General features: G+C 36.6%; 1 protein-coding gene across 1 annotated transcript in view; it reads right to left on the bottom strand.

Moving 5' to 3' along the window:
• The window catches only part of CFAP47 (cilia and flagella associated protein 47), a 509,602-nt gene that overhangs the window by 278,758 nt on the left and 203,709 nt on the right, over positions 1-27,135 (bottom strand). Inside the window, exons 34-35 of the mRNA XM_032883134.1 lie at positions 12,090-12,187; positions 11,687-11,803 (exon numbers count right to left, since the gene is read on the bottom strand). Coding sequence (XP_032739025.1) covers positions 11,687-11,803; positions 12,090-12,187 — 215 coding nt within the window. The remainder of the gene's footprint in view (positions 1-11,686; positions 11,804-12,089; positions 12,188-27,135) is intronic.

Genomic DNA, 27,135 nt, shown 5'->3' with positions numbered 1-27,135 from the left:
CAAAATTACCAATCCAAATCCAATCCATACTTCAAGACTCCAAATAAGTCCTGCCTTCTCTACAGTGTTTGATGGATCAATCTACATCACATCCATCTCTTCCCTAATCTGAATCCTATACTTTGTTCTTTGCATAAGCTGACAATTACATGAGTAGAATGTTATTTATCATTGAACATGGATATATCTTGATAATTCAATGATTGTGTATATGCTTCAAAGGAAGAAATCATTTTTTAAAGACTTATTTGAGAGAGAGAGAGCACACAACGAAGAGTGGGATGGGAGCAGGGAGGGACACAAGAAGAGGGAGAAACTTAAGCAGACTCCATGAAGAGCACAGAGCCCCATGCATGGCTCAATCTTATGACAGGAATCACGACCAGAACCAAAACCAAGTGGGATGCTAAACCAACTGTACCATCCAGGAACCCCAAGAAATCATTCATTATACAATTTCATTACTCTAACAAAGGGCTCAAAATATACTAAGCATATAATCTAATTATTGCTACTGAGGACTTGATGTGAAAGGCCAGATGGAATTATAATGTGGAGATCCAAATATAATAATGTATATTGCCATTCTGATCTCTACATGAATATTTATTTTTAAAAAAATGAAAAATTATCTTTTTAGCTACTAAATTTAAAAATGATAATACATCCATATTCAAACAACTCTGCTCCTTTAATTCACTCTTAGAGCTTGGGTAATGCTACTAAATCACTAAAGATTCATTTTTAGGGTATAAGAAAACTGGACAATTCACTAGAACTACTTTCCTATTGTGCACAGTTGCATATACATAATTATATATATTTAGAAATATCCAGTAGATTTCTATGAAGTCATATTTCAAATTCAACATTTTAGCAATACCCTACAAAAAGACTGCCTCAATTTGGATTTAAAATGTATGAGCAGGGGCGCCTGGGTGGCTCAGTGGGTTAAGCCGCTGCCTTCGGCTCAGGTCATGATCTCAGGGTCCTGGGATCGAGCCCCGCATCGGGCTCTCTGCTCAGCAGGGAGCCTGCTTCCTCTCCTCTCTCTGCCTGCTTGTGATCTCTGTCTGTCAAATAAATAAATAAAATCTTTAAAAAAAAAAAAAAAATGTATGAGCAAAACGATATTAAAAGGAGGCAGCTAACATTTGTACAAAGAAGACATACAAATGGCCAACAGGTACATGAAAAGCTTTCAACATCACTGACCATGTGGGAAATGTAAATCAAAACCATAATGAGATATTACCTCAGACCTGGTAAAATGACTATTAGTAAAAAGAGGAGAACTAAAGTTTTGGCAAGGATGTAGAGAAAGGGGAACTTTTGTATGCTACTGGTGGAAATGTACATTGTTATAGCCATTAAGGAAACCAGTATGGGGGGTGTCCTCTAAAAAATTAAAACTAGACAGGGTGCCTGGGTGGCTCAGTGGGTTAAAGCCTCTGCCTTCGGGACGCCTGGGTGGCTCAGTGGGTTAAGCCTCTGCCTTCGGCTCAGGTCATGATCTCAGGGTCCTGGGATCAAGTCCTGCATCGGGCTCTCTGCTCGGCAGGAAGCCTGCTTCCCCTTCTCTCTCTCTGCCTGCCTCTCTGCCTACTTGTGATTTCTGTCTGTCAAATAAATAAATAAAATCTTTAAAAAAAAAAAAAAGCCTCTGCCTTCGGCTCAGGTCATGATTCCAGGGTCCTAGGATTGAGCCCCACTTTGGGCTCTCTGCTCAGCAGGGAGCCTGCTTCCTCCTCTCTCTCTGCCTGCCTCTTTGCCTACTTGTGATTTCTGTCTGTCAAATAAATAAATAAATAAATCTTAAAAAAAAAATAATTAAAAAATTAAAGCTAGAACTACCATATACTCCAGTGTCCCTACTTCTGGGTGTATAACCAACGGATATATACAGGATACAAAACCATCCACAGAAATCAGTTGCTTTTCTATACACCAACGATGTGACTAAAGAAAGAGAAATTAAAGAATCAATCCCAATTATAACTACACCAAAAACCACAAGATAGAGAAGGAGCAAAATGGCAGAGGAGTAGGGGACCTAAATTTCACTGGATTCCAGGAATTCAGCTTGAGAGTTATCAAACCATTCTGAACATCTACAAATTCAACAGGAGATTGAAGAAAAGAATAGCAACAATTCTATGAACAGAAAAGCAACCACATTCTGGAAGGTAGGACACACAAAGAAGTGAATCTGAGGTGATACACAGGAAGAGAGAATGCTGGGGGTGTGGGGGCGCAGCTCCTCGCAAGCAGTAGAGGAGGGGAGCACAAAACTGGAACTTTTAGAAGTCTATTCCACTGAGGGAAGAAGCTCCAGAGGATAAGTGGGGGATGGAGCCGTCAACAGTACAGTATGGAATCGGGTCCCTCGGGGTCACAGAAAGCCTTTGGGTACCTGAGTGTGACAGAGCTACCAAGTGTCAGAGTGGGGAAGCCGGCTGCAAAGACAGAACGAAGGAGTGGGCTTTTAGCTCCAGGTTGCCATAAACTGTGATCCCTGGCACAGTCACACCACTGCTCCTTGAGCAGGGACCCGACAAGTGGCAGATCTAGGGAGACCCTCCCCTTTCCTCCACCAGGAGGAGCAACATGGGAGCATACAGCAGGAATCTGCTGGGTTTGGAGACTCCAAATGGGGCTGTGTGCCAGAGATAGAAATGCTTGCTCACAGCCAGGGTGAGCACAGAGTGTGGCCAGAGACCAGGGAGAGAGAAGTGATAGACTGCTTTTCTCTGAGGGCACACTGAGAAGTGGGGCCCCGAACTCTCAGCTCCTCCAGGGCTGGAGATTGGGAGGCTGATATCTTCATTTCCATCTTCCAAAGCTATATGAAAAGTGTTCAGGGAAAAAAAGCTACCGAGAACAAAACTGAAGAGATTACTTAGCCTGGCCCCTGCCAAGGGTGGAGCAATTCCATCTCCGGCAAAGACATTTGAGAATCACTGCAACAGGCACCCCCCACCCCAGACGGTCAGCAAAAACATTCAGCCAAGATCAACTTCACCAAACACTGAGAACTACAAAACTCCAGAGCTAGGAAAATATACCACACAGAATTCATGGCTCTTGTCCCATGATTCTTTAGTCACTGAAAGATAATTTTTTTTAATTCTATTTTTTGTTTTGCTATTTTTTTGGAATTCTTCATCTTTCCTATTTTAACCAATTTTAACTATTTTATCATATCAAAATCTTTTTAAGAATCCTTTATAATTTTCATTGTTAGAGTCATATTCCATCCTTTCACTGTATGTAATCTTATTTTTTGTATACATATAAGTTTTTCTTCCTTGAAAATATTGGGATACAGTTTCTTCTAACAGACCAAAATATACTGTAAATCTAGCATATGGATTTGTCCTAGTCTCCAGCCTGATCACAATCTCTCCTTTTTTTTTTCTATTTTTCATCTTTCAACCAACTGCTTATCAATTCCTTTTTTAAAAATCTTTATTAATTTTCATCTTTAAAGTCATAGTCCATTCCTCATCACGTTTACCCTTATATTTGTGTATATATATAAGTTATTCTTTCTTTAAAATTTTGGGAGGCAGTTTTCTAAAAGACAAAAAGACACCCAAAATCTAGTGTGTGGCTCTGTTCTATTCACCAGTCGAATTATACACACACACACACACACACACACACACACACACATATATATATATATATATATATATATATATATATATATATTTCCCCCCCACTCCTTTCTTCTCCCCCAGGTTCAGGTCTCTCCTGATTTGGTTAGTATATATTTTTCTGGGGTCATTGCTACCTATTTAGCATTTTGCTCTCTCATTCATCAATTCTTTCTCTGGATAAAATGAGAAGACAGAAAACCTCACCTGAAAAAAAAAAGAACAAGAGGCAGAGCCAACAGCTAGCGACCTAATCAATATGGACATTAGTAAAAAGCCAGAAATAGAGTTACAATGACAGGTATAAACATGCTACATGGGTTTGAAAAAAGCATAGAAGATACTAGAGAATCCCTTTCTGGAGAAATAAAATCCCTTTCTGGAGAAACAAAAGAACTATAATCTCATCAAGTAGAAATTTTAAAAAGCTATTAATGAGGTACAATAAAAAATGGAGGCTCTTACTGCTAGGAAAAATAAGGAAGAAGAGAGAATTAGTGATATAGAAGATGAAATGATAGAAGACAGAGAAGCCAAGAAAAAGAGAGATAAACAACTACTGGACCAGAAGAGAAGAATCTGAGAGATAAGTGATACCATAAGATGAAACAATATTAGAATAATTGGGATCCCTGAGGAAGAAGAAAGAGAGGGGGGCCATAAGGTATACTGGAGCATATTACAGCAGAGAACTTCCCTAATTTGCAGATGAAAACAACCATCAATATCTAGGAGGCACAGAGAATGCCCCTCAAAATAAATAAAATAGGTCAACACCCCGTCATCTAATAATAAAACTTACAAGTCTCAAAAACAAAGACAAAATCCTGAAAGCAGCCTGGGACAAGGTATCTACAACCTACAATGGTAGAAATATTCAATTAGAAGCAGACCTATCCACAGAGACCTGGCAGGGCAGAAAGGATTGGCATGATATATTAAGAGCACTAAAGGAGAAAAATATGCATCCAAGGATACTATATCCACCTAAGCTGTCACTGAAGAAAAAGGAGATAAAAAGCTTCCAGGACAAAGAAAAACTAAAAGAATTTGCAAACACCAAACCAGCCCTATAGGAAATACTGAAAGGGGTCCTGCAAGCAAGGAGAGAGCCTAAAAGTAACAGACTAGAAAGAAATAGAGACCATGTACAGTAACAGTCACCTTACAGGCAAGGCAATGGCACTAAATTCATATCTTTTGATAGTTACCCCAAATGTAAACAGGCTAAATGTCCCAATCAAAAAACACAGGGTATCAGAATGGATTAAAAAAACAGGAACCATCAATATTCTGTCTGCAACAGACTTATTTTAGACTTCAGGTTGAAAGTGAAGGGGTGGAAAACAATTTACCATGCTAATGGACATCCAAAGAAAGCTGGGGTGGTAATACTTATATCAGATAATTTAGATTTTAAGCCAAAGACTATAATAAGAAATAAGGAAGGATACTAGATCATACTCAAATGGTCTGTCCAACAAGAAGATCTAACAATTTTAAATATATATGACTCTAACATGGGAGCAGCCAATTATATAAACCAATACATACCAAAATCAAAGAAACACATTGACAATAATAGAATAATAGGAGGGGACTTTAACACACACCCCCCTCACTGAAATAGATCAGCTAAGTAAAAGATCAACAAGGGAAGAGAGGCTATAAATGACACACTGGACCAGATAGACATCACAGATATATTCAGAACATTTCAACACAAAGCAACAGAATACACATTCTTCTCTAGAGCACATGGAATATTCTCTAGGATAGATCACATCCTGGGTCACAAATCAGGGCTCAACTGGTATGAAAAGACAGGGATCATTCCCTGCATATTTTCAGACCACAATCCTTTGACACTGAAACTCAACCATAAGAGGAAAGTTGGAAAGAACTCAAATACATGTAGGCTAATGAGCATCCTACCAAAGAATAAATGGATCAACCAGGAAGTTAAAGAATTGAAAAAACTGATGGAAACAAATAAAAATGAAAACACAACTGTTCAAAATCACTAGGATGCAGCAAAGGCGGTCCTGAGAGGAAAATACATAGCCAGAGAAGCCTTTCTCAAGAAACAAGAAAGGTGTCAAATACACAACCTAACCCTACACCTAAAGGAGCTGGAGAAAGAACAGCAAAGAAAGCCTAAACCCACCAGGAGAAGAGAGATCATAAAGATCAGAGCAGAAATCAATGAAATAGAAACCAAAAGAACAGTAGAACAGATCAATGAAACTAGGAGCTGGTTCCTTGAAAGAATTAGTAAGATTGATAAACCCCTGGCTAGACTTATCAAAAAGAAAAGAGAAAGGAACCAAATTAATAAAATCATGAATGAAAGAGGAGAGATCACAACCAACACCAAAGAAAAACAATTAGAAGAACAGATTATGGGATGCCTGGGTGGCTCAGTGGGTTGGGCCTCTTCCTTCAGCTTGGGTCATGATCTCAGGGTCTTGGGATCGAGTCCCAAGTTGGGCTCTCTGCTCAGCAGGGAGCCTGTATCTGCTCACCCCCCGCCTATGTCTCTGTCTACTTATGATCTCCCTCTCTCTGTCAAATAAATAAATAAAATATTTAAAAAAAGAACATATTATGAGCAAGTATACATCAGCAAATTTGAAAATCTGGAAGAAATGGATATGTTTCTAGAGACATATAAACTACCAAAACTGAACCAGGAAGGAATAGAAAACCTGAACAGACCCATAACCCGTAAGGAAATTGAAGCAGTCATCAAAAATCTCCCAACAAACAAGAGCTGAGGGCCAGATGGCTTCCAGGGAAGTTCTACCAAACACCAGACGAGGTATTAATACCTATTCTCCTGAAAGTGTTCCAAAACATAGAAATGGAAGGAAAACTTCCAAACTCATTTTATGAGGCCAGCATTACCTTGATCCTAAAACCAAAGAACTCATCAAACAAGAGAATTACAAAGCAATATCTTTAATGAACATGGATGCAAAAATTCTCACCAAAATACTAGCCAGTAAGATACAACAGTACATTAAAAGGATTATTCATCACAACCAAGTGGGATTTATTCCTGGGCTGAAAGGTTGGTTCAACATCTGTAAATCAATCAGTGTGATACAATACATTAATAAAAGAAAGAACAAAAACCATATGATACTCTCAATACCTGCTGAAAAACCATTTGACAAAGTACAGCATCCTTTCTTGATCAAAATTCTTCAAAGTGTAGGGATAGAGGGTACATACCTCAATATCAAAAAATAACATCTATGAAAAACCCACAGCAAATATCATTCTCACTGGGGAAAAACTGTTGAGTTTTTCTTCTAAGGTCAGGAACACAGCAGGGCTGTCCACTATTACCACTGCTATTCAACATAGTACTAGAAGTCCTAGCCTCGGCAATCAGACGACAAAAAGAAATAAAAGGCATCTGAATCGACAAAGAAGAAGTCAAACTCTCACTCCTTGCAGATGATATGATACTTTATGTGGGAAACCGAAAGACTCTACTCCAAAACTGCTAGAACTCATACAGAAATTCAGTTAACTGTCAGGATATAAAATCAAAGCACAGAAATCAGTTGCATTTCTATACACCAACAGCAAGACAGAAGAAAGAGAAATTAAGCAGTCAATCCCATTTATAATTGCACCCAAAACCATAAGATTTCTAGGAAGAAATCTATTCAAGATTCTGAGTAAAGAGGCAAAGAATCTTTACTCAGAAAACTATAAAGTACTCATGAAAGAAATTGAGGAAAACATGCTCATTGGATTAGAAGAACAAATATTGTGAAAATATCTATGCTACTACAACAATCTACATATTTAATGCAATCCCTATCAAAACATCATCAACTTTTTTCAAAGAAATGGAACAAATAATCCTAAAATTAATATGGAAACAGAAAAGACCCTGAATCACCAGGGGAATGTTGAAAAAGAAAACCAAAGTCAGCAGCATCAGAATTCCAGACTTCAAGCTCTATTACAAAGCTTTCATCATCAAGACAGTATGGTACTGGCACAAAAAAGGAATTTAGTAAATTCCTATCTATGTTCCACATAAATCAGTGGCAAAGAGAGCCCAGAAATGAACCCTCAACTCTATGGTCAAATCACCTTCAACAAAGCAGGAAAGAATGTTCAATGGGAAAAAGACTGTCTCTTCAACAAATGGTGTCTGGAAAATTGGACAGCCACATGCAGAAGAATGAAACTGGATCATTTCCTTATACTGCACATAAAAACAGACTCAAAATGGATGAAAGACCTCAAGGTGAGACAGGAATCCATCAAAATCCTTGAGGAGAACACAGGCAGCAACCTCTTCCACCTCAGCCACAGCAAATTCTTCCTAGAAACATCGCCAAAGGCAAGGGAAGCAAGGGCAAAAATAAACTATTGGGACCTCATCCAAATAAAAAGGTTTTGCAGGGCAAAGGAAACAGTCAACAAAACCAAAGACAAACAACAGAATGGGAGAAGATACTTGCAAATGACATATCAGATAAAGGGCTAGTATCTAAAATCTATAAAGAAACATATCAAACTCTACACCCAAAAAACAAATAATCCAATCAAGAAATGGGCAGAAGACATAAACAGACATTTCTGCAAAGAAGACATCCAAATGGCCAACAGACACATGATAAAGTGCTCAGCATCACTCGCCATCAGGGAAATACAAATCAAAACCACAAGGAGATACCATCTCACACCATTCAGAACAGATAAAATTAGCTGGTCTGGAAATGACAGATGTTAGCAAGGATGTGGAGAAAGGGGAACCCTCCTACACTGCTGGTGGGAATGCAAGCTGATGCAGACACTCTGGAAAACAGCAAGGAGGTTCCTCAAAAAGATGGAAATAGAGCTACCCTACAAACCAGCAATTGCACTACTGGGTATTTACCCTAAAGATACAAATGTAATGATCTGAAGGGGCATGTGCACCTGAATATTTATAGCAGCAATGTCCACAATAGCCAAACTATGGAAAGAGTCTACATGTCCTCTGACAGATGAATGGATAAAGAAAATGTGGTATACACACACACACACACATACACACACACACATACACACACACACACACACACACACACACACACTCAGGGATAGTATGTAGCCATCAAAAAAAAAAAAAAACCCAACAACAAAATCTTGTCACTGGCAACAACATGGATGGAACCAGAGGGTATTATGCTAAGTGAAATAAGTCAATCAGAGAAAGACAATTATCATATGATCTCTCTGATATGAGGAATTTGAGAGGCAGTGAGGGGGGTCATAGGGGAAAGGGAGAGAAAAATGACACAAGATGGGACCGGAGAGAGAAAAACTGTTAAGAGACTTTTAATCTCAGGAAACAATCTGAGGGCTGCTGGAGGGGAGGGGGTAAGAGGAATGGGGTGGCTGGGTGATGGACACCGGGGAAGGTATGTGCTATGGAGAGTGCTGTAAATTGTGTAATACTGATGTTTCACAGACCTGTACCCCTGAAACAAATAATACACTATATGTTAATAAAAAATTTTAACAGACACACACACAGAAACAAATATAACTAAGAATAAACCTAACCAAAAAGGTAAGAGATCTATACTCTAGAAACTACAGAACACTTATGAAAGAAATTGAGGAAAACGCAAAGAGATGGAAAAACATTCCATGCTCAGGAATAGGAAGCATAAAGACTGTTAAAATGACTATGCTGCTCAGATTAATCTACACATTCAATGGAATACCTATCAAAATGCCATCAACATTTTTTTACCAAACTGGAACAAACAATCCTAAAATTTGTATGGAACCAGAAAAGTCCCCTAATCACTAGGGCAATGTTGAAAAAGAAAGCCCAAGCTGGGGGCATCAAAATGCCTGACTTCAAGCTGTATTACAAAACTGCAATCATCAAGACAGCATGGTACTGGCATAAAAACTGACCCTAGATCAATAGAACAGAATACAGAGTTCAGAAATGAATCCTCAACTCTATGGTCAACTGATCTTCTACAAAGCAGGAAAGAATATCCAATGGAAAAAAGATAGTCTCTTCAATAAATGGGGCTGGGAAAATTGAATAGCCACATGCAGAAGAATGAAGCTGGACCATATACAAAGATAAACTGAAAATGGATGAAAGACCTAAATGTGAGACAGGAATCCATCAGAATTCTAAAGGAGAACACAGGTTAATAACCTCTTAGACCTCAGCCACAGCAACTTCAGGTAAGCTACATCTCTAAAAGCAAGGGAAACAAAAGCAAAAATAAACTTTTTGGACTTCATCAAGATAAAAAGCTTTTGCACAGCAAAGGAAAGAGTCAACAAAACCAAAAGGTAACCTACAGAATGGGAGAAGACAGTTGCAAATGACTTATCAGATAAAGGGCTGGTATCCAAGATCTATAAAGAACTTCTCAAACTCAACATCCAAGAAATAAATAATCTACTCAAGAAATGGATAGAAGACATGTGGAGACATTTCTCCAAAGACATACAAACGGCCAACAGACACATTAAAAATGCTCCATATCACTTGCCATCAGGGAAATACAAATCAAAATCACAATGAGATACCACCTCAAATCAGTTAGAATGGCTAAAATTGACAAGACAGGGAACAACAAATCCTGGCAAGGATGTGGAGAAAGGGGAACCCTCTTACACTGTTGGTGGGAATAGAGCTGGTACAGCCACTCTGGAAAATAGTATGAAGGTTCCCCAAGATGTTAAAAATAGAGCTACGTTATGACCTAGCAATTACATTACTGGGTATTAACCACAAAGATACAGATGCAGTGAAAAGAAGGGGCACCTGCACCCCAGTGTTCACAGCAACAATGTCCACAATAGTCAAACTGTGGAAGGATCTCAGATGTCCTTCAATAGACAAATGGATAAAGAAGATGTGGTTCACATGTATAATGGAATATTACTGAGCCATCAGAAGGGATTAATACCTACCATTTGCATAGACATGGATGGAAATGGAGGGTATTATGCTAAGTGAAATAAGTCAGAGAAAGACAATTATCATAGAATTTTACTCATATGTGGAATATGAGGAATAGAGCAGAGGACCATAGGGGAAGGGAGGGAAAACTGAATGAGAAGATATCAGAGAAGGAGACAAACCATGAGAGACTCTTAATTCCAGGAAACAAACTGAGGGTTGCAGAAAGGAGGTGATTGGGGGGATGGGATAACTGGGGGATGGGTATTAAGGAGGTGACGTGATCTGATGAGTACTAGGTGTTATACACAACCAAGAAATCAATGAACACTACATCAAAAACTAACGGTGTACTATATGTTGTCTAACTGAATTTAAATAAAATAAAATTTAAAAAAAGAAAATGTGGTATATAATCACAATGGAATATTTAGTCATAAAAAAGAAAGGGGGGCACCTGGGTGGCTCAGTGGGTTAAAGCCTCTGCCTTCGGCCCAGGTCATGTTCCTGGGGTTCTGGGATCAAGCCCCACATCAGCCTCTCTACTCAGCAGGGAGCCTTCCCGCCCCCCCCACTTGTGATCTCTGTCTGTCAGATAAACAAATAAAATCTTAAAAAAAAAAAAGAAAGAAAGAATTCTGTTACTTATGGTAACATGAAAGAATCCAGAGGACATTACGCTAAATAAAATAAACCAGACACAGTAAGGCAAGTATTTTATGATTTCAATTATACGTGGAATCTAAAAAAGTAAAACCCATGCAACCTGAGAGTAGAATGATAATTGCCATGGGAGAGGGATAGGGGAAATGAGGAGATGTTGGATCTTAAATGTTCTCGCCACACACACACGCATAAAATGGCAACTATGTGAGGTAATGGATATGCTATTTAACTTGATTCTGGTAATCATTTCACATTGTATATGTATAATCATCATATACCTACAAAAGTTACATTTTACAAACTAAATATATACAATTTTTATTTGCCAATCATACCTAATGAAGCTAGAAAAAATATGAAAAGAAGAAATTCATATTTATGGAGTATGTGATATATATCCACCTACCTGTATGTCCATGTCAAAGCCAATTTCACGAAGTACATTCACAATAATCAGGCAATTGTGCAGATACTGTTCAGAAGTTTTTGGTTGTGTGTACATTTTTTCAAAATGAGACTCAATCTTGAAAAGAGAACAATCAAATCTTTTAGTAAAGGAATAAAAATTACTGCTTTTTAACTGTTCTCTTTAGTTCAGCAAAGAATCATTTAAGTGTTAACGTCTGTCAGTAGTAGATTATTACAATCAGAATACCAGAATAAACAAAAAGGGAATGCTGGCCATTCAAATTCAGATGTGATGTAAATTAAAACACTGAAAAGAATCTCTTTATAAAAAATACTTTGAATTTTAATTACTAAGTTCTTTCAAATAATAAAAGACCATTCCTTATAAAAAAGACTCTTACCAAAAACGGACAATAGGCTCCCAACTGGGTTGCAAAAACAAGGCCATCTAAAAGGTCTTTGTCAAAATTTACTATCCATCTCTCAGAGGGAATAACTCCTGTTCCAAAAAAGAGAGTAAATATAACATTAGTTTTACTTTTCTAAAAAAGATACCTTATGGTATCTGTCTGAATGTATTCTGATATTGTCACTATGTAATACAGAAAGTATTTTAAATTGACAGACATTATAGAAAAAAATGCTTTTAAAATCATTCTTAATATGGAGACATTTAGTGCCCAGTTCAAATGTGAAGGAAAACAGAACATACGCCTGGCTTTATTCCCCTGGTTTTCAAGGACACTGATCCTTGATAGGTTTTCTTCCAAAGTGACATACAAAAGAACAAAGCAATGATCTGTAATTTTCTGGTCCTTGAAAGGAAAATGGATTGATGAAAAACGGACGATGAGAAAAATGGAAAAAAAAAGAAAAAAAGGAAAAAGGATGTCTTATGAAATTTCAGCAATAGTCAAAAAAATTTTTTTTACTTTCCTTGGAAAAGAAGAATCATATTATTTTGGAAATAAAAACAAAATTTAAACCTCCAAACAATCATAAGAGAATATTATGAAAACTATATGCCAACAAATTGGGCTATCTAGAAGAAATGGATAAATTCCTAGAAACCTAGAAACCACTAAAACTGAATCAGGGAAAACAGAAAATTTGAACAGACTGATAACCCGCAAAGAAACTGAATCACTAATCAAAAAATTCCCAACGAACTAAAGTCCAGGATCAGAGGGCTTCAACGGGTGAATTCCACCAAACATTTAAAGAAGAGTTTAATATCTAGTCTTCCCAAACTATTCGAAGAAATAGAAAAGGAAGGAAAACTTCCAGATTTATTCTATGAGGCCAGCATTACCCTAATAGCAAACCAGAAAAAGACACCACTGAAAAAGGGAAATACAGGCCAATATCTCCAATAAACACAGATGCAAAAAACATACTCAATAAAATAGTAGCAAACCAAAGACAACAGTACATTAAAGAAATCATTCATCACAATCCAGTGGGGTTCATTCCTGGGTTCCAAGGGTGTGGTTCAGTATTCTCTCTCTCTCTTTTTTTTTTCCTTAAAGATGTTATTTATTTATTTATTTGACAGAGAGAGGGATCACAAGTAGGCAGAGAGGCAGACAGAGAGAGGGGGAAGCACTCTCCCTGCTGAGCAGAGAGCCCGATGCGGGGCTCGATCCCAGGACCTTGAGACCATGACCTAAGCCAAAGGCAGAGGCTTTGACCCACTGAACCACCCAGGTGCCCCGTGGTTCAGTATTCTCAAATTAATGTGATACATCACATCAATAAGTGAAAGGCTAAGAACCATATGATCCTTTCAACAGATGCAGAAAAAGCATCTGACAAAGTACAACATCCATTCATGATAAAAACCCTCAACAAGGTAGGTTTAGAGGAAACATACACCAACATAATAAAGGCCATCTATGAAAAACCTAGAGCTAACATGATCCTTAATGGGGAAAAAAGGAGAGCTTTTCCCCAAAGGTGAGGAATAAGACAACGATATCTACTCTCACCACTTCTAGTTAACATAGTACTGGAAGTCCTAGCCATAGCAATCAGACAACAAAAAGAAATAAAAAGGAATCAGTAAGAAAGAAGTAAAATTATCCTTATTTGCAGATGTCATGATACTATATATAGAAAACCCAAAAGACTCCACCAAAAAAACCTGCTAGAACTGATAAATGAATTCAGTAAATTTGTAGGATACATAATCAATCTAAAGAAATCTGTTGCATTTCTATAAACCAATAATGAAGTAGCAGACAGAAAAATTAAGGCATCAGTCTGATTTGTAATTGCACCAAAAATAAACTACCCAAGAATAAATGAATCCAAAGAGGTAAAAGACTTCTCCTCTGAAAACTATAAAATACTGATGAAAGAAATCTAAGATGACACAAAGAAATAGAAAGACATTCCATGCTCAAGGACTGGAAGAACAAATGTGGTTAAAATGTCTATACTACCCAAAGTAACCTACACGTTTAATGCAATCCGTATCAAAATACCAAGAGCATTTTCCAGAATAGAACAAGCAATCCTAAATAAAACCACAAAAGACCCAAATAGCTAAAGTAATTTTGGAAAAAAAAAAAAAAAGCAAACCTGAAGGCATCACAATTCTGAACTTCAAGTTATATTACAAAGTTGCAATTATCAACACAGTATGGTACTGGCACAGAGAGACACACAGATCAATGGAATAGAACAGAAAACCCAGAAATAAACCCACAACTACTTGATCAGTTAATCTTGGACAAAGAAGGAAATAACATCCAATTATGGTATTGGAAAACTGGTTAGCAACATGCAAAAGGAGGAAACTAGATGACTTTCTTACTCCATACATAAAAACAAATTCAAAATGGATTGAAGACCTACATGTGAGACCTGAAGCCACAAAAATCCTAGAAGAGAACACAGGCAGTAACCTCTTTGACACTGACCATAGCAATTTCTTTCTAGATATGTCTCCTGAGGCAAGGGAAACAAAAGCCAAAATAAACTACTGGAACTACATCAAAATAAAAAGCTTCTGCACAGCAAAGGAAACTATCAACAAAACCAAAAGCAACCTACTTCATGGAAGAAGATATTTGCAAATGACATATCTGATAAAAGGTTAGTATCCACAATATACAAAGAACTTATAAAACTCAACACCCCAAATGCAAATAATCCAAATGAAAAAATGGGCAGAAGTCATGAATAGATATTTCTCCAAAGAAGACATATGGATGATCAACAGACACATTTAAAAGATGTTCATCATTGCTCCCCATCAGGGAAATGCAAATCAAAACTACAATAAGCTATCACCTCACACCTGTCAGAATGGCTAAAATCACTAACACAAGAAATAGTTTTGGCCAATGATGTGGAAAAGAAGGAATGCTCTTGCACTGATGGTGGGAATGAAAACTGGTGCAGCCACTGTGGAAAACAGTAGAGTTTCCTCAAAAAGTTAAAAATAGAACTAGCCTAAGATCCAGAATTTGCATTACTGGGTGTTTACCCAACGAATACAAAAGCACTAATCCAAAGGGACACGTGTTCCCCCACATTTATAGCAGCAATACATGCAATAGGCAAAATATGGAAGCAGCCCAAGTGTCCATCCATTGATGAATGGATACAGAAGATGTGGTATATATACACAATGGAATTTTCTTCAGCCATGAAAAAAGAATGAAATTTTGTCATTTGCAACAGTGTGGATGGAGATGCATAGTATGAGGCTGAACAAAATAGGTCAGTCAGAGAGGGATGGGTACTTGCAATTTCACTGATACATGGAATCTGAGAAAAAATGTGCAAAGGGGAAAAAAAAGAGAGAGACAAACCAACAGGCAGATTCTTGATCACAGAGAACAAATTGGTGGTTGTTGGTGGGGGAGTGGGGCAGGGGTTAAGGTAAGTAGGTGATGGGGATTAAGGAGAGCATGTGTGATGCATACTTGGTAATGTATGGAAGTGCTGAATTGCTGTGCTGTACACCTGAAACTATAACACTGCATGTTAACTGGAATTAAAATAAAAACTTAAAAAGAAATCAAAACTAGAAAGAAGAAACAACAAAACTTTCCAAAAGAGCCTAAATTCTTAAAGGTCTGAGATGATGTCTTATCTGAAAACAAGGGTAAAATTGGTGTTCTTCATAAATCCCCTCAAATGACTCTCATTTTCTGTAAACAAGAAACTATGACAGGTTGTGTTCATGATATGTATATTAACTTCACAAACCCAGACTGCTTTACATCTAGGGCACCTGTGTGGCTCAGTCAGTTAGGCATGCAACTCTTGATTTTGCCTCAGATCATGATCTCAGGGCTGTGAGATTGAGCTCCATGTTGGGCTCCATGCTGGGTGTAGAGCCCGCTTGAGAGATTCTCTCTCTCTCCCTCTGCCCCTATTCCTACCCTCTACCCCCTGCTCACATGTGCTCACAGGCACACTCTCTCCTGCGTGCTCTCTCTAAAAATAAAAAATAAAAAAGATTGCTTTACATCTGGTACTGGAAGACTAATTTCTCTGGAACCACAGACATCCTAGATACTTCACAAAAATAGTACCTATTATTTATTCATCTGAGATGCTACAACATTGAAAAGTCTATAGAATCTCTACAGCCTAATATTGCAAAATCAGCCTAGCAAACAAAGATCCCTAGAAATTTTCAACTAATACATAGCAAACAACATTTTGGACTGTATATTTCAAAGACTTTTTGCTGGTAAAAACCTGTAAATAACTATATCTGATATATGATGTGATACAATCAAAGTAATGAGTTCAAAATGCACATTTCTGGCGGGCTGGATGTTTATAACCTAAATGTGCTTCTCTTAATGTATATGTGCCACCTCTGGCTTTTAATAAAAGCAAAGGGTCTCAGTTTTGTAGCCAATAAGAACTGTAAGCAATTCTAACTTTAATCTAAAAAAGGCAGTTTACTAGGCTTTCATGTTGATAGTGAATCAGACAGTATTTGTCATAGACTATGATCTCTAAACATCCCAATGTCATCTTGTATCATTAAAGAGACAGAAATTCCCCTAAACGTGTTTATCATCTTGTTGAGGATCACACCCACAACAGGAAAACCACTAATGAAAAACCTCCTAACTAGAAGCTTATAGATAGATTACTATATAACAATAAGTCTTATGCATTTACTTCCAACTCCACCAACTGCAATCCAGCACCACAGGACACATTATGACCTACCCACTTTCCTTATTTCTAACTTAGCTCTTCAGTACAGAAAAAACTGGTTCTCATTACCTACAACATATTTACTTATTTGTTCAACCTAAGTATACATTTAAAGCAATTTCAGAATTGCAAACCCATACCCTGGCAAGAAACTAGAGTAACATGTGCATGCACCAATACTTTTGTCTTTAGGTCTACCGTATGCAGTCATGATTGTTTTTACAAGATAATTTAGGTAGCACCCTTCCTGTCCATTATATTCAGTGACGTTGTCAAACACTGGCAATGCAGTTAGATTCATTTGTCACAGCACACATTCCATCCTGAATTACTTCCGTGTCTTAGCTGATTAAAAAAATACATGCACTAACATTCATTCTGTGTTGTATGCTTCCAGGACTTTGAGAGGTACATTTTCATGTATTTATCACACTTCCTTCCAGAGAAGTTTCATCACCCCCCCCCAAATTCCCCTTTGTATTGTAGAGTCAACTTATAGATATCTACAAAAAAAAAAGTAGGATTTTTCACTAGGGTTATTTTGAATCTATAGATCAATTTGGCAATATTGACAATAAAATATCTTACTCTTATATCTTTCACTTCCATGTGCATGGTATATTTCTCTATTTACTTGGTTCTCTTTGATTTATTTCCTCAGTGTTTCATAATGTTCAGTATGTATATCCTGCACATATTTTGTTGGGTTCATACTTAAGCATTTTATTCTAAGTTGCTATGATAAATTATATATTTTCATTGCAAATTCCAATTGTTTACTGCCATTATAAAACAGAATTTATTTTTTAAATACTGATTTTTTTAAAGATTTTATTTAATTATTTGACGCACACACAGAGATTACAAGTAGGCAGAGAGGCAGGCAGAGAGAGAGAGAGAGAGAGAGAGAAGCAGGCTCCCTGCTGAGCAGAGAGCCCAATGCGGGACTCGATCCCAGGACCCTGAGATCATGACCTGAGCTGAAGGCAGAGGCTTTAACCCACTTAGCCACCCAGGTGCCCCTTTTAAATACTGATTTTGTATCCATTCTACAACCAGGACAAACTCTAAACTAATTGTAAGAGATTTTTCGTGTTTGCTTTAGGATTTCCTACTTGACTATTATATATTATTCCGGCCCATTTCTCAGGGGTAGAGGTGGTTTGTGTTGTTGTTGTTTTTATTATTATTTTTCAGTTTCTTTTTTAAGCTGCAATGAATTTTCATCAGAGCCCTAAAGATGACTCTATGTGTGGTCCTTCTCCTCACATATTAACATTCTTATTCTATAGGTAATAGAAAAGGCAGACAAATTGTTTGCCCCTCCCCTAGATCTATACTATGAAGGGTACATTCTCATACAGACTCACTCTCCAGTCATTTCTGTGGGCAAACAGTGAAGTCTGTGGAGTGAAAACCTGTAAAAGGATGTAGACATTCCTTATTGCTGTAGCCTCTAGGGATCTCACGCTCTCTCACTAGTGTATACTTGGTTTCTACCAATTCACCACCACCCTGACTCACCATGATCAGTGTCCAGCTGTCTCTACCACAAGCAGACAATTGCTATTACCCCATTTCTTCCTGAAAGCTCCTTGTTCTCCTTGGACTTCAGGATACTTTGTTGCCCTATAGCCTTATCTTCCTAGGGGAACTTAACACATTTGGCAATTTGTTATTTATATGGTTTTTGCTGTTGTTTTGTTTATGCTTTTGCTATAATTTTAAGGGTGGGAACGAAAGGTCTTTCCAGTCCTCTACCTCCCTGAGAGGAAAACCAGAGTGACTTATTTCTGTTTAACCCATCACAACTTTGGAACTCTTTTGTTATTATTTCTTCAACAGCAGCTGGTATGAATTGTTGCTGTTCAAACATGGCTCTCTGTGAGAGAAGGATGGCAATAATCCTCCAGAATAGTGTTGAGAAGTAAAAACCTCCCTTCTCTGATCTGATCCCCTGCCTACAGCCTGTCATTCATACAGAAATGCTGCCAAGCCCCCACCAGTTCACCACAGCCTTAGGTATATCAAGGATTTTCTCTGCTTTTTTGCTAATTGCTTTGATCTAGGCTACGCTCTTCTATACTCCAAGATTTTGCTACCCAAAGTGTGCTACGAGAATCAGCGGCAACTTTATCAACTGGAAGCTTGTTACGAACACAGAATTTCAGGTCCTACTTAAAACCTACTGAAACATAAAAAGTTTAGCAAAATCTCCAGAAGTTTTATATTCATGTTGCCATCTGAGAAGTGTTGGTCTAGGGTTGTTTTAGAGAGAGAAAGAGTAAACTAATCTAGTCCTCATTGGTCAGGAAACAGAAAATTCAGGGATGTTCTAAAATTTTTTTAAATTTTGATTTATAAATTGTATTCTTACCTATTTATATACTGCTTCAAATATTCAGAAATATTAAAATAGTCCTAAATAGTATTATGAATTGAAGATATGACTGCTAAACATAAAACTGAATCATTTTATGCATTAAAGGAATAAGTGCACATACTATTTTTATGAATATCATAATTACTTAAATTATTTTAGATGATTAAAACTGTACATTTTTATAACAGCTTTGCTGATATATAACTCATATACATTTTATCCAATTCAACTGTATAATTCATTATTATTTAATATATTTACAGAGCTGTGTGACCATCACCACTACTTGATTTTAGAAAATTTTTTACCAACACATAAAGAAATCCCATACCTAATAGCTGTCATTCCCATTTCCCTCTTCTCTCATCTACTGGAAAATAACTAATCTACTTTAGGTCACTACGGACTTGCCTATTCTAAACATGTTACAGACATGGAATCAAAATATGGGCCCTTTTGTGTTATGGCTTCGTTTATTAAGCATAATGTTTTCAAGTTTCATCAATGCCACAGCATGTTATCAGGGCTTCGCTTCCTTTTATAGCTGAGTAACATTCCATTTTGTGATACTATAAACCACATTTCATTTATCTATTTATCAGTTTATTGGCATTTGTGTTGCTTCATGTTTTGACTATGATGAATAATGTTGCTATTAACATTTATTTAAGAATTTTTGTGAGAATATGTATTTTCAAATATTTTGAGTATAAACCAATGAGTGGAATTGCTGAATCATATCATTAATTTATTTTTTTTAACATTATGAGAAATGTCAAACTGTTTAACATTAAACTGTTTTCCAAAGTAGGTGTACCATTTATAATCTCTCTAGCAATGTAGAAGTCTATAAATCTTTCCCAATAATTGTAATATTTCTTCCTTTTTTAAAAAATTTTAGTTATCCAAGTTGGTATCAAGTGCTAGTTCATTGTGTTTTTCTTTTGCATTAACCTAATGACTAATATTATATTGTCTCTTCATGTGCTCATTGATGATTTATCTCTTTTTTTTCTTTTTACTTCCATTAATTGTTGCTTTATTTTTGAGTTGTGTTTTTATATATTCTTGGCATAAGTCTCTTGCTAGATATACATTTTCATTGTTGCTGTGTCCTTTGAAATGGTCTCTTTTATTTCCCTTTTTATCCTATTAATATGGAGTATTGTATTGATTGGAATTCTCACTATTTCTCAGTGATTTATTTATTTATTTGAGAGAGAGAGAGAGAGAGCAGGGTAAAGGGCAGAGGTAGAGGGAGAGAATCTCCAGCAGACTCCCTGCTGAGCATTAAGCCCAATGCAGGGTTTGATCGCAGGACCCTGCAATCACGACCAGAGCCAAAGCCAAGAGTTGGAGGCTTAACCAACTGAGCCACCAAGGCACCCCAGAATTCCTATGTTAAACCAATATTACACTCCTGGGATGAATCTCACCTAGTAATTTTTTAATCCTCTTAAAATATTGTGGGATTCTGTTTGCTAGAATTTTGAGGATTTTTGTGCCCACATTCAGAACAGATAACATAGTACATTTTTAATTATTTTAAAGTGCTTTAGAAATGCAAAGTAATACATACTCTAATGCAGAAATCATGTTTCTAAAGGTAAATTATGAAAATATTTGAACTCTAAATAATTATAAGATCAACCAAAAATGACAATTAGAAGATCAGCCACATGAGATTGAGGTAATGTATATAATATTTGGTAGAACTTCCATATAAGTGCCTCATTAAACTAGAAAGAAAATAAAGAATCTTGTGTATTAAGGTGGTTAATCACTACAGATAAAGACTGATTTAAAAAACAAGAAGTAGGAGTGCCTGGGTGGCCTAGTTGTTAAGCGTCTGCCTTCCACTCAGGTCATGATCCCAGGGTTCTGGGATCGAGCCCCACACCTGGCTCCCTGCTCTGCGGAAAGCCTGCTTCTCCATCTCCCACTCCCTGTGCTTATGTTCTCTCTCTCTCTCTCTCTCTGTCAAATAAATAAATAAAATTTTTACTAAATAAATAAAGTATAAGAAATCAAAAGAAAATAATCACAGTAGTTACATATGACAGAACAGATACAATAAACTAACGAAAAATATTATGCTAATATTTTCAGAATTTAGATGGAATTCATTACTGTCATGTGTTACAAAATCTCACTCAATGGGAAATAGAAAATAAGAATGGGGAGGGGGAGAGAAAAAAGAAAATAAGAATGATCTTATAACAATTAAAAATTAATTAGATTATTAAAAATCATCCCACTAAAGAAATGAGAGGTCCAGATAATCTTACTAGTAAATTCTACAAAATTTAAGAAACAAGCAATTTCACTTTTCTAGAAAGTCTTTCAAAGCCTACAATGAAGAAATAGCCTACAAGTAATTGTTGAGGGTTGCATAAAACTAGAACAAGAAAAAAAAAACCTAAAAAGTACGGAGAATAATTACAAGTCATCACTCATGTAAACTAAAGCAAAAAATTAAAATATTAGTAAACTAATCAAGCATGATATTAAAAAAAGATTAGCTACCATGACGAAATTAAATTTGTGCCAGGAATGCAAGGTTAGTTTACACTTAAAAATCAATTTAATATACTATAGTAAGATAGAGAAAGAGAGAGATAAATAGGAAGAGAGATACAGACATATATAGTTGACCCTTAATGTGGGGTTTGGGGCACCAACTCCTGTACACTGAAAAACTTGTGTAGAACTTTTGACTCCTCCAAAACTTAACTACTAACAGCCACCCTTACTGAAAACAGAGCCAGTCAATTAACACATATTTTGTATGTTATATGTATTATATATGGTATTCTTACAATAACATAAGCTAGAAAAAAGAAAATGTTATTAAGAAAATCACAAGGAAGAGAAAATACAGTTACAGTACTGTACTATTAAAAAAAAATCCACATATAAGTGGACCTTCACAGTTCAAAACCATGTTGTTCAAGGGTCAACTGTATATAATATATATTATTAAACAGTATTCATTATAAAACTTCCTGGAAAGTTGAAAGGGTATAAATTCCAGAACATAGTCTACAAAGTAATCATATAGTAAATATTATAATTAATGACAAAATGTTGACTGGATTCCGCTTAAGTATGTAAAAGTTCAGGTATAATACAAGATCATCCACGTAAATAAAAGATTAGAAGAAACCTCTTCATCCCATCCTTTTCTTTATTTTTTCACCCTTTTCTTTAAAAACAGAACAAAACATAACAAAACAAAAAAAACCTCATTCCTTGTAGTGTCTTGTAAATAAAGATTCAATTGCACCATTTTCTAAGAAAGAAAGAAAGACAGAAAAAAAAAAAAAGAAAGAGCCTCTTCAGGACTCCGTTTCAACCAGTATCTTTGGAAATACAAAAAAATACCTCCCATGCCAAATTTATAAAAGAAATGAATAGTTTATACTCTTGTATAAGTCACCCAGTTTGTGAATATAAAAAAGTTTAGAGCCAAACAAAGCAAGTCACTTATAGGGGAGAAGTTATGAGCAGACAAATATTTATGTTATAAGGTATATTTGCACTACTTAACCTTTACTCCTTATTCTTAAATTTGCACATATTAGAGTTTTCAACCTTCACTGTGCATCAGAACCACCTAGAAAGCTTTTAAAAGCTGCCCACATACAGGCAATACCCCCACAGATTCTATCTCAGTTGGCTTGGAGTGGGGCATCAGTTTTTATTTTTTTAATTTCCCAAGTGATTACAAAAGGGCATCCAGATTTGAAAACCCACTCTTGTGGATGAAAAAGGAAATGACACATCTCTCTGGACATTAGGAAAGAATCTGCAAGAATTGCACAGATCTAAGCTAAAGAAGAATTTAACATTTTGAAAGAGCAGTATCACACAACGATATTTAACATGAGCTTTGGAGGTCAAACTGCTTAGATTCAAAACCCAGCCACATATTTTCCTAGGAAAATAAATTAACATCTCTATTTTAGTTTTCTGGTTAACACTCATAACAGTTACCATGATGTTCACGTTTTGAGGATTAAATAAGCCATTATGTGTAAAATTCTTAGTCCTTTAATTGGCATACTACAAAATAATATGAAAATGAATAGAGAAACCTCACTTAAAATTGAGTTGAGGAAGCCCTGAAGGGGGAATTGATGTATGTTACCATTCATTGCAGCTGGCATAATTAGCAGAAAAAAGAAGGAAAAAAGAAGGAAGAAAAAAGAAGGAAGACCCCTCTCTGCCCCAGCTATTAATAATGTACCTGCAACCAATGAGAAACCATCACATCCTCAAACTCTTGTACCTCTCCTATGAGCTTCTGTTCAAAACAACCCTCCACAGTTTTGACCTAAACCTAAGGAAAGTGGAACTTCCCCTTGTCTCTTCATACTTGCTTATGGCTTGCCATAGTTTGCTTGTCCAGAATTGCCATTCCTCTGCTATTCCCAAATAAACTCACTTCCCTAAGAAAATAACTTTTATTTTTATGGTTGACAACAGCAAACATCCCCCTCTCCTGGCTAGTATAAGTGATCACTGCTTCTCTACTAATTAAAGGATTAGCCTCAATTATAGTAGTCTTCCCTCTAAATAAGATTTATGAAGTTACTCATAGAATTACCACTGCCCCTGATAGCACACAATCGAGGTGAATCCCTGTTTCCTTGAACCTGTCCCCAATTTACTGAGCCAATGCACAAATCCCATAATGTCCTCCATAATATCCTATACTGTGAAGCACTCCATGATTCTCCATAATGTGTGGTCTCCCCCCTGCAATGCCCAGTGAAAAGAATTTGTTCAACTATGGATATGTTCCCAGTAGTCTCTGGCTAGAACACACTGACACTGAGTAGGTATAAATATGAAAGAGAAAGAATGTGGTCAATTGATTGTGGGTGAATTTTTACATCCTCCATTTTGCAGGACATGTGGCTATTGCCTTGGTTTGCCCTGATTTATTGAACTGCAATGCTAATCCATTAAAAATGGTTTAATTGGGGCGCCTGGGTGGCTCAGTGGGTTAAGCCGCTGCCTTCAGCTCAGGTCATGATCTCAGGGTCCTAGGATCGAGTCCCGCATCGGGCTCTCTGCTCAGCAAGAAGCCTGCTTCCCTCTCTCTCTCTCTCTCTCTCTCTCTCTCTGCCTGACTCTCCGTCTACTTGTGATCTCTGTCTGTCAAATAAATAAATTAAAAAAATCTTTAAAAAAAATGGTTTAATTTTTCGTTCTCACGTTTTTATTACTGCCTAGCATTTCTTCAAATTTAGTGTTGACCTTCACATTAATCATGACATTCTACATATTGACTGACAGTCACATTCCCAATACAAAACATTCTAAATGTAACATTAAAATATCAGATTATACCATTTCTATTATCTATATGCATTTTAATCTTGCAACCCTGATGATAAATTTTTTTAAGATTTTATTTATTTGTCAGAGAGAGAGAGAGAGCGAGCACAAGCAGGGGAGGTGGGAAAAGGAGAAGTAGAACACCCCCTCCATACCCCCACTGAGCAGGGAGCCCGATGTGGGTCTGGATCCCAGGACCCTGGGATCCTGACCTGAGCCGAAGGCAGATACTAAACCAATGTAGCCACCAGGTGCCCTGATGATAAATATTTAATGCAAAACATTAAAGGGATAATTTGGAACTTCTGGAAAAAATATAGATTTTTTTGTAAATAATGACTATTTTCTGATTTAATCAAGTTGAAAATTAGACACATGTGAAACAACCAATGCATACAAATGTAGGACCTCAACTCTACATTAGTTTTAAGAATAGATAGAATTAAAAGGTCAGTACAATTTCTCAATTGTATACTGAATGTTGTTTACTTTAACAAACTATCTCATGATAAGTCAAATCAGGGGCACCTTTAGATAGTACATAAAAGATAGATGTTGCCAAATATAATTTATGATTCTACTCCACTAAAAAAAAATAGAATAAAAACAGTATTTTCCAATCATAAGAGTTACAATGGTTACTTCATGAAAAAATATGTTGAAATAAGCATCAGTTAAATAACAGATAATATTTTGTAGAACAAAGCTCCTTTGAACCGACAGTTCAAAATGCTCCAATTTCAGGATTTTGTTAAAAGTGCAGTCAAATGAACGTATTATTCCTCTCAGAAATTAAACTTTATGTTACAAAAATGGTCTGTTGCTGTTCTCAAAATCACCAGGTGATTGATTATAGGATGAGAAATTTCCATTAGCAATCAAATGTAGCAATTGAAGAAAAGGGTCCAAAAGAATAACAAAGAAGATACTTTATCATAAGCATGATCCACTGAAGAAGAAGCTGTCTCTAAGGTATAAAAAAAGGTTTATCAGTGAAAAACATTAACTGTTGTATTAATGATAGAGGGCTTAAGCACGCACAATATGAAGAGCTAGCAGGAACGAGAGTGTAAGTGTAAAAGGGCAAACGTACCTCCTAGCAAGCCCTAAAAAGATCCCCTACTTAAACGAAACAGGTGTTCATTTATTACATGGAAAATGTTTTTTTTTCTACATTCACCACTCTTTGGACAAATCACCACATGTTATGAATTTTCAAAAACAGGATAGATAAATTTTTTATTCTTGTTTTTATTTTTGTTTGTTTGCTTTTTAACAGCACCTCTCAGCAACTACATGTAGTTAGGAAAGGAAACTCCCAAACTTCGACTACCTGGCACCATATACCCTTGAGCAAATTCATAGAAAGTCCAGGGTTAAGAAGTCTCAGTCTCAGTGCTAAATTCGGGGTATGCTGATCAAATGTATGTGACCTCAGTGTACTTCAAACCATAGACTTACTATGGTCACCAGACCAAATACCCTTTTTTTCATAGCAGTTGCCACTTTGGCCATCTCCCATGATTCTCCAAGGCAACAGAATGAAGTCCTAAAATATTGTCCTGATATTCAAAGCCTTGGATGGCCAGGCCTCTGAACCAACTGATTCCAATTTTACCACTCCATACTCTCCTTCACAGAGGAAGGCTCGCTTACTTGTCACATCCTTCCTAGTTCCTACATCATTACAAAGAAATTCTAATGAGAAATATATTTCAGGCTGGTCCTAACTTAGGAGAAGGTGCTTGCTGATAAAGGCCTCAGCAGAGACGGAATATGGAAACCACCTATCGTGTTGACATCACTGCTCAACCCAACAAGTTTCTTCAAAAGCCATAAACAACTAAAAAATTCTTTGTTGCCCCATCAGGCTGATCAAGGACAGATTGTTCATAAAGATGACTCTGCAAGCTGCCAACTGATCAGTTTACCCAAAAAAATGTATAAGCAAGTTCCACTGTCTATTCTCTGCAATGTTTTCTCCTTCACTATTGGAAGACAATTTCTTGGCTACAGAATTCTAGGTTAGTATTTTTTTTCCTCTTAACACTTTAAATATTCCACTATCTTCCTGACTACATGATTTCTGAGATGTTGGATATAATTCTTGGATATAAATCTCAACTCCTCTATAGGCAAGGTATTTTCCCCCCTCTGGCTTCTTTCATGATTCTTTCTCTATATTTGATGTTCTGCAATTTAAATATAGTATTCCTAGCTATAAAGGTTTTTTTGGCATTCATCTTGCCTGGTATTGCCTGATCTTCCTGGATCTGTGGTTTGATGCCTGACATTAATTTGAGGAAATTTGCATCTACTACTACATCAAAGGAATTGTTATTTAAAGGAGGGGTTCTTCAGAAATACAACTGTGAACAAATATCATTCTGTGAAAAATTTAAAAGCACTAGGGAAACTACTTTCTGGGATGCTATAGCTTTAGTGTACATCAGAATCACATGGAGGATTTAATAAAACACAGATTGCTAGGTCCCACCCTCAACAGTTTCTTAATCTAAAGGTTT

Source organism: Lontra canadensis, unplaced genomic scaffold (genome assembly GCF_010015895.1).
Source record: "Lontra canadensis isolate GAN:19392208 unplaced genomic scaffold, GSC_riverotter_1.0 scaffold86, whole genome shotgun sequence".
Classification (NCBI taxonomy): domain Eukaryota; kingdom Metazoa; phylum Chordata; class Mammalia; order Carnivora; family Mustelidae; genus Lontra; species Lontra canadensis.
The sequence above is the reverse complement of the archived record's forward strand: the minus strand, read 5'-3'. Positions and strand labels throughout refer to the sequence as shown.